This window comes from Erpetoichthys calabaricus, chromosome 8, assembly GCF_900747795.2.
Source record: "Erpetoichthys calabaricus chromosome 8, fErpCal1.3, whole genome shotgun sequence".
Lineage (NCBI taxonomy): Eukaryota > Metazoa > Chordata > Cladistia > Polypteriformes > Polypteridae > Erpetoichthys > Erpetoichthys calabaricus.
The window spans coordinates 83,686,630-83,698,153 of record NC_041401.2 but is presented as its reverse complement, the minus strand read 5'-3'; the positions used below and the strand labels follow the sequence as shown (position 1 = coordinate 83,698,153).

General features: G+C 39.0%; 1 protein-coding gene across 1 annotated transcript; it reads left to right on the top strand.

Annotated features, from left to right (window-relative positions):
• Positions 1-1,116: 1,116 nt before the first annotated feature.
• hspb1 (heat shock protein, alpha-crystallin-related, 1) lies at positions 1,117-11,037 on the top strand. Its single transcript, XM_028807000.2, has 3 exons — positions 1,117-1,552; positions 6,433-6,496; positions 10,649-11,037. Exons 1-3 carry the CDS (start codon positions 1,195-1,197, stop codon positions 10,812-10,814), a joined length of 588 nt encoding a protein of 195 aa, XP_028662833.1. The 5' UTR covers positions 1,117-1,194; the 3' UTR covers positions 10,815-11,037.
• The last annotated feature ends 487 nt before the right edge of the window (positions 11,038-11,524 follow it).

Here is an 11,524-nt window from a genome sequence, read left to right as displayed (position 1 = left end):
ATGAAGAATAAAAGGAGCAACAGTTACAAAAGTTACAACACCTTCTCGTGCCCACAAGGATGCTGGTTGAACCTGGGTATCTTCAAGCAGGTACTGTGACCCATGTTTAGATTGGTCTCTCTGTGTGAGTTCATGGTGCCAAGACTGCGAGAGAATGCAGGGGGACATTTATTAAGAACCAACACTTTCCCATTGGGGTTTTATGAGCAGACCCTGTTTGCTATTTGTAGCAACATGGCAGCTATGCACACAGGGTTGGGGGTGACATAAATATTATGACAATCTAGTAGCACCGTAGCTATGAGAATAACATAAACTGAGTCTTTTTGAATTCACGAAGGAACAACTAACTATAAAGATCTGCTTAAAAGGAACTGTAGGAAATAAGTGCCACAAGTGTCAACCAACAGGGTGCAGGATTACTAGCACCAGGGTGATTATTGTCAGAGTACAATGAAAGACTTACTTACTGTATCTGTGCTAATCAAGATGTAACACGTCATCACTCTCCGACGCCACAAGTACGACTACCTTATCCTTGAACCCTCTGTCTTCCTTACCTGACTTGATTACCATCCCTCCAGGAAGATGAAACACAAATTCCAAGTCTCATTTCAAATCTAGCTTGATTTTCTTTTCTTGCTGTGTGCCACAATATCAAGGGAGGCCTACAGCACACCATCTATTTGACACTGAGCTGGAAGTCGAAGGAGCCAGAATGAGAAGAGCAGGTGAGAAAAGAGATGTGAGTGGCAACTTCAGCCTCTGCCTCTTTAATCTCCCTGCACCATCTCTAAGCTCCATCTTCTTGACCTGAACTGAGTAAACCTGCATAACTTTTCAGGACATATTCTGATCATGAGTCGAGTGTAGTGCTCACAAAGTTAAAAACAGATACTGGAACAAGAGATGGGCTTTCAAAGTGTCCAGCCCAGAGCTGTGACTCATCCGGTTCTCTGTTTTTGGCCCCGGTTGTAGCCGCCAAAAGAGGGATTACAATTGAAAGTCATCAGCTGGGTCAGGCAGGCTTGAAATTCCTTTCCCGTGGAGCTGTATTCCATGAATAGACATTCTAGTACTTTCTATAAATATCTGGCATGGGTTATAAAGGGAGGCGCCCCACACAAGCTGCCTAGGAGAAACACGAAACAGAAGTGCCCCTCTCCAGTGTCCACAGGCAGCAGGGCCATCATCATGTCTGAGCGCCGCATCCCTTTCTCTTTCCTCCGTAGTCCCAGCTGGGATCCTTTTCGAGACTGGATGCCAGGCAGCAGGATCTTTGACCAATCGTTTGGCATGCCAGCACTGCCCGAGGACTGGCAGCAGTGGCACAGCACCCACTGGCCAGGATATATGCGTGGCCCCCCACCTGTGTCGGCTACCCCAGAAGCAGCCATGTCGCCTTACGCCCGAGCTCTGAGCCGCCAACTGAGCAGCGGGGTGTCAGAGATCAGGCAGACTCCTGAGCAGTGGAAGGTCAGTCTTGATGTGAACCACTTTTCACCAGAAGAACTGGTAGTGAAGACAAAGGATGGAGTAGTCGAAATTACAGGTAAGAAAACAGTCGACTTCTGGGGTAACTGCTGAGGGTCTTTCAGGGCTGGGGTGGACTATGTCATTCTGGTGCCATCATGTGAACTTTAGAGAGTAGAAGCCTTACACCCGCTAGCTCCTCAGTCTATTTAGTGTGGTCAGTAAAAGACCAAAAAAGATGTAATCAAACATTTATGTGTCTACAGGGAGCAGGAAAATATCTCAGGAAGGAAAGTGCTGCAAGCATGTTGCTGAACCATTAACATCTAGTGATCTGTTTTGGATGTTGACGTCTTAGAAGGCCAAAGCACACCTCAGAAGGACTGGGGGGAACATAAACTAATTTTAGATGGAATGAGGCACTACTACATCAAATATGTACACATCCACACATACACAAATGACCTTGGGAGGACCAGCGCTCTGATAGACACCAAGAGAACATTCAGATCCAAGGCCATTAAGCTGTGAGAGACGCCATGACAATTTTGCTAGAAAATATAGGTAACTGAAATATACAGACAGTGCAATAAGAACCAGAAAAAGATATGAGAAGGGCTGGGGATACAAGATGAATATTCCCTGCTCACCTCTGTTTAGGTATGTGAATAACAAAATGAAGACAGCTCATTTTTTGGTTACACCATTGTGCTTCCATCACTCGCTGGTCAGTTCTGGCGCTCTGTTTTGGTTTCTTTGGGGCAAAAAAAAAGGCGAGAATGATTGATATTATTGGCACACCCACACTTCTGCAGGTCGATAGTGTCTGACTTTATAGGACGTGGGAGAATCTAATAATATTGTCGGATGTAGAGAGCACTGCAAAATTTTTAGCTACATGTCCGACCAAAATGCAACACAATGCCATTCTCCGGTGATATGGCATGGCTTCTTTCTTTTTTATTTAAAGTGTTGACACAATGTGTCTGAGTCACGAATTGAATTGATTTCTCTGGGGCTTTGAGGCTACAACTCTAAAGCGTACATTACTGTGTCACTTTAAATAACTAAATAAAAGTATAAAATACGTTTATAGACTTATTATACTGAGTATAGGGAGATAAATTGAATTTCATGGTGGCACAACAGTTGGCATATCAGTTCTTGGCTGGCGTGCTCATTGTGCCAACTCTACACATCCACCTTGAGTTTGCTTGGCTTTCTTCCCTCAGTCTGCAGTTACAATGTTAGCTCTGCGGTGCCTGTCTGCTTTATATTAGAATGGCATCATGTCCAGAGAAAGTACTCTCCTACCAGGATACTTTTAATTCTTGTGGATTTGAATTGGTGCTCTGTTGGATCAAGATGTGGTGACTGTGGAGGCCATTTAAGTACAGTGAACTCATTGTCATGTTCAAGAAACCAGTTTGAAATGATTTGAGCTTTGTGACATGGTGCGTTATGAGATGGGTACATTCCTGTCATAAAGGGATGGACATGGTCAGCAACAGTACTCACGTAGGTGGTGGCATTTAAACAATACTCAGTTGGTACTAAGGGGCCCAAAGTGTGCCAAGAAAATATCCCCCCTACCATTACACCACCACCACCAGCCTGAACCATTGACAAAAGGCAGGATAGATTAATGCTTTCATGTTGTAGATGCCAAATTCTGACCCTACTATCCAAATGTCGCAGATGAAATTAAGACTCATCAGACCCGGCAATGATTTTCCAATCTCCTCCACTTAAGTTACTGTTGCCTTTCTATCAGCTCAAACTAGTCTGGCCATTCTCCTCTGACCTTTGGCATCAACAAGGCATTTTTACCCAGACAACTGCCACTCACTGGATAATTTTCCCTTTTTCAGACCATTCTGTGCAAACCCTACAGATGGTTCTGTTTGAAAATCCCAGTAGATCAGCAGTTGTTGAAATGCTCAGACCAGCCAATCTGGCACCAACAGCCATGCCACGTGCAAAGTCACTTTTTCTTCCCCATTCTGAGGCTTGGTTTGAACTTCAGCGGGTTGTCTTGACAATGTCTACATGCCTAAATGCAGTGAGATGCTGTCATGGGATTACATGTGTACCTAATAAACGGCTGGTGAGTGTATAGTATAGTATTTAGGCATATGAATGCACCCTGCCTGGGATTGGTTCCTGCCTTGTGCCCTTTGTTGGCTGGGATTGGCTCCAGCAGACCCCCATGACCCTGTGTTCGGATTCAGCGGGTTGGAAAATGGATGGATGGATAATGTGAGCTCTAAATTCATTAAATAATACAAATTCAGGTGATACATATTTGGAGAAGTGGCACATGAGCATCAGGACTAATGGCATACGGTCCTGATGTCTATATGTGTTCAACTGGGCTAACTGGGCATTGCTCACAGCTCCCAACAGAACACTGCATCAGCTGCTTCAGCAGCAGTTGTTTTTCTTTAAATAAAATAAAAACAATAATAACAACAGGAAAGTCAGAAATGTTGAAAAAAAATCATATGTCTTTTATCAAGAGAAAGGGGAACACTGTAGGTCCATCATTTAGTCAGCCTAAAACATGAGAGCTGTGGAGTGAAAGTCAGAGTATATTTTATATAATAAAATATAATACAATTAAACATATATAATTATATTGAATAAAAATAATAAATACAAATTATAATTATATATCATATATATAATTATATAATATATATCATAATTAAATAGAATTATATTTTATATAACTTGGGGGCTTCACCCCCTGCTCGCTTCGCTCGCTAACCCCTCCTGCCTGTGCTATGCGCCAGCCACTTAGCGTCTCTGCCGCTCACGTATGTGGATTTCACTTTCACCAAACAACAAATCTTTTAATTCTCGTGGATAGGCCTTTTTATTGGGAAGAAACACTACTTTTCCCTGATTAGATGATCTACAAGTCTCCTACATAAAATTTAAAGCCAAACAATATCTACATACTTCTGTCATATCACCTTTGTCCATATATTCTATCTCTTTTCGTTGTTCCATTATTTCACAGAGTAATAATTTGTTTGTTAGCGCTAATGCGATCTTTACTATTGGTTTTTTGAGACTTTTCAATTTTAGTACTTCCATAATCTCTAAACTGCTCTGCATTTATGTTTCATGTTGCATTAGAGGTATTCATTGCGTTATACATTTTCATTTTTTTTGGCTTTGACTCGCAGTTAAGAGACTTGGGTTCGCTTCCCGGATCCTCCCTGTGTGGAGTTTGAATGTTCTCACTGTGTCTGTGAGAGTTTCCTCCCACAATCCAAAGAGATGCAGGTTAGGTGCATTGGCAATCCTAAATTGTGCTTGGTGTGTGTGTGCCCTGCGGTGGGCTGGCACCCTGCCCAGGATTTGTTCCTGCGTTGTGCCCTGCATTGGCTGGGATTGGCTCCAGCAGACCCCCGTGACCCTGTGTTAGGATATAGCGGGTTGGACAATGACTGACTGACTGACTGACTTTCACTGTAACACTTCAGTAAAAACGATACTTGGAATTACCTTTTCAGCAATATCAATTTGAATTTTAAATCCGTGTTTGGACTTACATCATGACATAAAAATTGATAGGTGCTGAGAGCACATAAACTGTGTCTGAAAATAGCTTTCACATGAATGAGAAATTATTATACTATGTGCGTGGTTGTAAATGTTTGAGAGGTTTTTCAAAATCTCAATGCATAAAGTCTTGTCTCACGGGACTTGAAATTATCTTCGAGAATGTCTTGTTGCAGGATTTCCTTTTATAATAGAAAGATGTAATTCAAATAATTTAACAACAGCTCACAGGCCTCTTCTACATAAATATAAGAATGGGGACGAGGACTCTTCAGGTGACTACTCAGGTATGAGGGCAGCTTTACTCTTGGTTGCCTTTTTGCACAATTACAAAAGTGACAATGACCATAGCTCAGGGTCATCAGCTGACTGCAGTCCATTCCAGCAGGATAGAGCTGCGACTATGGGAGCAGCTGCCACTGTGATGCCAGGCCAGACATGTGTGCCAAGCTGACAGAACTTAATATAAGGGCTTAAGGTTCTGTCTGTTAGTGATGAATTATTTGATGTGTTGTCTTGTGCATCTGTTTTGGATGTTATAGGACTAACTCGCTCCTGGAAAAGGCTAGAACAACAAAAGTACAGAATGTGTGTCATTGTAGTTAAGGACTTACCTGTTCAATTATCACCTAAACCCACTGTAAGGCACTGATTTAAATGTGCCTCCACTGCAAAAACACATGCAAACAGTAATTTACACTTGTAAAATGCAATGGGATTGTGTTTTCTGTAGAAAGTGGCTATAAAAAATAAAAGCTGTGAGTGATACATGCATGTGCAATGGGTGCACAAGCTACAAACAAATCAGTGGTTAAAATTTCATGAAGCCATCCATTACTCAACAACACAGCTGTTTACAGCTTACCAGTCGGAGTTGTTTGAATATTACATTTGCTATAACTTTGTAATTGGCAAGTTACAGTATGTATAGTGGCCTGTTTCACTGAACTACTGTGCCCTCTTCACACACTCTGACCGGTTACCTGATCACTGTTCTTTGAAAATGTATGACTGGTACAGCATTATGCAAGAAGTCATAGTTTGCTCAGTAAATGGCCTTCCTGAGCAAGAGGATAGAGGATTTTCACAGCAGAAAGGCCTTATTTTGCCTCATTGAGAAATGTCACTGACAAACTGGTAGTGTATAGCATCCCAAGGAAAGTATTACTTTGCAACATGATGCACAAGCAATATGATGGGGTGAGTGCTCACCTTCTGTCATCTACACCCCGCCATCTTTCTTGTAATGAAGTTCTGCTGAATTCCAATTATTGGGTGGGAACGTTGTAGTTACTGTAGGTCCCTAAAGCAAGTCCTTGAAATGCTTTTCTATGTAATTCTTGACCTGTCTGCTGGTTTGACTGGTTTCGTTTTTGTGGCTTGCAGGCAAGCATGAGGAGAGACAAGATGAGCATGGCTATATTTCCAGATGTTTCACAAGGAAATACACGTAAGCATTCTGTCCCATTCTCTTTACAGTAATACACAATCCAATTTATTTCACTGGATTTGCTACATATTCATTTCTATTAATTTGTAAAATTTTGTGAGTTTAATTTTAATAGTTCTCTATACCACTACATATACTGTACAGTATTTGCATGTGCATTCTGAAATAATATTCATGTAAATGCAAATAGACACAATGTGGTAAAAAAAAAAGAATAATGACGCAGGGAATGGTTGGGGGAGGCTGCTTTGGTGGTGGATGTTGAGAAAAAAAAGTAAAATAGTGAAACGTCTTAAATAGGTCACTGCTGGCCCAGCTTTTTGACGAATTTCCTAAGTAAGCTCTGCTAAAGGCTTTGTAATAAACAGAGGTTCACAAGTTCACAAATATCCTACAACTAATTCAATAACACATGTAAAAAAAAGAAGAAATTATTCATGTCATGCTAACAGACTGCTGACTTGTCTCAAGCCCATGTCACATTATATGACTTCTCCTAAAATTTTCAGTTGTAGTCTTCATTTACCTAATCTTAAGAAAATCCCTGCAAGCTGTAAACAGTTGCAGCATAAGTCCATTTCGCCTCAGTTGTCCTGTGTGACAACCCCAGTGACTGGACTGACTGCAAATTGCAGGAGTGGACTTCTGTATCTACTAGAGGTAACAGCCGATGAGCTCTCAGTCAGAAATACAATGCATACAACAAGCACAAATGATCAAGAACAATAATGCAAGGAAAGAAGGAAAACAACATGATTTGAAAACTAGAACTGGTGTCAATCGCTGTTATGTGACACTAATCTTAATTAAACAAGCACAATAATGATATAGCATGTGCTGCAAATAGAATCTTAAAGGCCTTAACAGTACCCTGACAACAGACAAAGACAAAAACTGGAGCCTTATGATCAAGTGTTGTGATTCCACAAAAGTTTAAACCACCTTGCCTCAAAAACAAAAAGCATAGAGTTAAGCCTGGCATCAGTACTCAAGAAGAAGGCTTTGCAGCCAGCATTGTACCAAAGAAAAAGAAATAGACAAGAGTCACGAAATCCTTGTCCCAAATAACAAAACATTACTTATTACAATAATAGTACAGTGTATTAAAAAAGGAATTTTGAATGAAACTAAGAAAAGAATTTCAAAAAAAGAATAAAGATTAAACAAGAAGATTGCCTTAAATGGACAGCCCAAAAATGAGCCAACACCAAATCTACAATCTAAATATCAAAATTCAAAGACAAGAGCAAAAATCTACAAACCAAAGAGTTAAAAAGAGAACTTATAAAGAGAATCCAAAGACGGGAGCCAAACAACACCAGTATGAAAAATAATGTATCAGCAAAGCACTGAGGCTTCTCAGCCTATTATAAAGGGCAAGAATAGTCCCTCAGTTGCAGAATTAGGGGGGCCTGCCCCTCTAGGTTCAACATTCAGGTTATTAAGTGCATAAGATAAAGGATTTATAAATATATGAGCAGCATAACCCAATAATACAAAAAATTAACAAACAAAATGATATTAAGAAATAATACAACACAAAAGGAAAGAAAGCAAAAACACAAGTTAAAAAATTAAACTGAAAAGGCAATTGAAATATGAATAAAAGAAAAGAAACCAGAGCCAGAGATGAAACCTGGGATAAACCTTGTGAACCTCAAAAGCAAGTCTACAAGGGCTCATTTCATTCCCTTCAACCTGTTTGGTCAGGGTGAGCACCAGCCTAATCAAAATGACCCCTCAATGCTTAGCCAAAAACAATTAAAAGGTAATCAAATAAATACTGTTGTAACTGGTAAAACTGCAATGTGCAATGACACATAAAAAAGAAAGCAACTGCTAGAAATGTGTAAACTTAGAATATGGAAATTATATTAACTGTTCCCCTAGGCCTCCTTTCAAAGAGAAAATGCCTGGTATGATATCAAATGCCAATGCCCAGGGCACAATCACTGCATTATTATCACAACATTGTGGCCATTTGAGATCTCAAACAAAACAACATGAAAAAATAAAGGAACAAATGATAAATGTCACTTGATGTCACTGAGCAGTTAACATGCCCAATTGACTGACACAACTGACATTATGCAGGTAGTGCATTACGAGAAAAATTAACACCATATACATCAGGATGTTTAAGAAAATAATTCAGAGTTATGCTTGGAAAGGCACACATCCACTCAGAGCTCTGAAAAATATACAAAAAATGTACAGTAACAGCTTTGGAGGACATTCTGATCATTACACAGGCATGCAGCCCCACCCAGAATCTGGCTATTGTGGGGTATCCCAAGCATTAAGAATTATTTTATTCTCCTGATTATGTGTCATGCACCCACAAATTTGCCAGTATGTAATTTTTTAACTAAGCCATGGTGTGCCAAATGTTAATCTTAGAGGGCCATTTGTAGATTTAAAGTTAATAGGTTTAATACTTGAATGTTTCCTTCTCTAGAATTTTTTTACAGATTGTCCAATACAAATTTTACAAGCAAATGGGTTTGATTTACAAGATGCTACATTATAAATACTGTTATAACTTCATTTTCCTATGATCCTGTAATAGAAAACATGGACTCAAAAATGGATGATATACTCCAGATAATACAAAACATAATCTATTCTTGCCCATCTCCTGGGCCTTGGCTAGTGCTATTCAGCTTTCCTTCACACTGGGTCACATATACACATTTTTCCAGTAAAGTGCCATGGACAAGTGGCATAGCTAGGGATTCTGAAGTAAATACTTTAGAATTCACCTACCATATTTAATTTTATCCCATAGCCACAGTTAATTTCCTTGCACAATATTCAAGGTAACAACCCTCAAAAAGCTATCTCAAATCAGGCTTGATTAAAAAACAAAATGAAATGCCTTAAGCATAAGTGAGCAAGGCAATATATCTTTGAATGCCCACTGTACAGTATGTATAATGACAGTCAACATGACATGTGATTGCTGGACTATGAACAGATGAAACATTTTAAAATTCATCATAAAAAGCTTTTTTCTTCAATGCAGCAAAAACAATGAAAGGCAAAAAATGTGTCAATATCAGTTATTCTTTTACACATAAATAATACTTTAATAACTGATTCTGTCATGGCAGATAGATAGATAGATAGATAGATAGATAGATAGATAGATAGATAGATAGATAGATAGATAGATAGATAGATAGAACTGTACCCCAGCAGCAACACAAAAAATAATAATAAATAATACTCCCAATAACTGATGCTGTCATGACAGATAGATAGATAGATAGATAGATAGATAGATAGATAGATAGATAGATAGATAGATAGATAGATAGATAGATAGATAGATAGATAGATAGATAGATAGATAGATAGATAGATAGATAGATAGATAGATAGATACAACTGTACCCCAGCAGCAACACATAAAATAAAGTCACAGTGCAAAAGAATAAAAATAAAATGAAAACTATCGCATAAGTGCTGTTAATTTACTTTATATTGTCCCTAGAGATATATTTTCCCTATACCAATACAATATAGTTGTATAGACTGACAATGGCCATGAAAGAAGGAGGCATTATACAGTCCAATGCCTGAAGGCAAAAAAAAGCTCCAGTAGCACTTCCTGTAGCCTAAGAAGCTGCCTCCCGTCATTTAGAAAGTCCATGATTTAGGATATTGTTGAGCAATCTAAGTGCATCTTCTTCAGATTAGTTCCCAGCTGGAAAGGTTGCATAGTTTGAATGGCACTGGAGAAATCAAAGGGTGAATGATGGTTGTCAATGGCTAATACTGAAACTTCACACTTCACACATATTATGTATTTTGACTCTCAACGTGGTCACTGGTCTATGTATATTAGGCGCATTATCTCCAGAGTGTAGATAGGATTTTTTGGAATAGGCTCCAGTTACCGGGCACCCTTTTTTTGTAGGAACCTACTTAGAAAAATGGATGGGTGACTTCAGGGCAGATTAAATTAATGTGTCTGTAGTTTTCTACTGAGTTTGCAAATATTTATATAATTTTTCAAACATTAAATAATAGAATGGATTAAGGGTCCTTTACATAGTACTATAAAAAGATCAGGTCTTCCTAACAACTTTACTGACAATATATGTTCAGTTAAAGAAAAGGTCTCATGGCTTGTTTTCCTCTTTTTAGTCTCCCTACAGGCACTGAAATGAATAAGGTGTCCTCAACTTTGTCTCCTGAGGGAATACTGACAATTGAAGCTCCTCTGGCCAAACCAGCTATTGAAGCTGCTGAAATCACCATTCCTGTCACTGTGGAGAAAAAGACTCCAGAAGGTGCTGTGGCAAAAAAATAGTTCATGGATAAGAATCACGTACTTGGTGTTCCCAGTCCACAGTGTCATTACAACCAGTGCCACAACCAATTCTAAAGAATTGAGCAATTGGTGTCACGTCTTGAGCTTCTTGCTTTTGCATCACAGCTAAGCTAGTTTTATGAGACACCAGACTCTCTAATTCTTTGTTACTCCATTTGATGGTTACTTCACACTAAAAAGAATAAAAGTTCTTGGCATATTACTGTTACTTGGCATTCTTAGATTCTTTGCACAAATTCATAACATTATAAAGTAAACTGCAATATGATCAATACACATGATACAATGACCAAAGTAACACTAATACAAGACAGAGCCCTATTAAGAAATCAATACATGTCAATAATGGCAAGGGGTAAACTTGGAGCCTTCCATACATGATGCCTCAGCAGGATAATTAAAAGGCTAAAATATTAGACGTTTTGATGAACTGTCTTTTCCTTTCTCAGTTTTTCATAAAGCATTCTGTATTATACCATGTGACTGGATTCTGATCATGTATGTATAAAGTAGGCACTTTACGCATCACTGAGAAGCAGTACTCCCAAAAACCCACTTACTAGCTTAATGTTTTTCTATATTCTGCCAATAAGCAGGTAAAAATATATTCCCCAATTAAATTGGTTATGTGATATAGCCATTTTAGACTTGGTTCACTAGTCTTGGAAAAGAATTGTTGCAAATGAATA

What these genes read in the sequence shown, in the direction of transcription:
- hspb1 (XM_028807000.2), top strand. Translation starts at nt 1,195, where the DNA reads ATGTCTGAGCGCCGCATCCCTTTCTCTTTCCTCCGTAGTCCCAGCTGG. An exon ending in TGGAGTAGTCGAAATTACAG is followed by an intron (nt 1,553 to 6,432) that starts GTAAGAAAACAG and finishes TGTGGCTTGCAG; the next exon opens with GCAAGCATGAGGAGAGACAA. An exon ending in TGTTTCACAAGGAAATACAC is followed by an intron (nt 6,497 to 10,648) that starts GTAAGCATTCTG and finishes TCCTCTTTTTAG; the next exon opens with TCTCCCTACAGGCACTGAAA.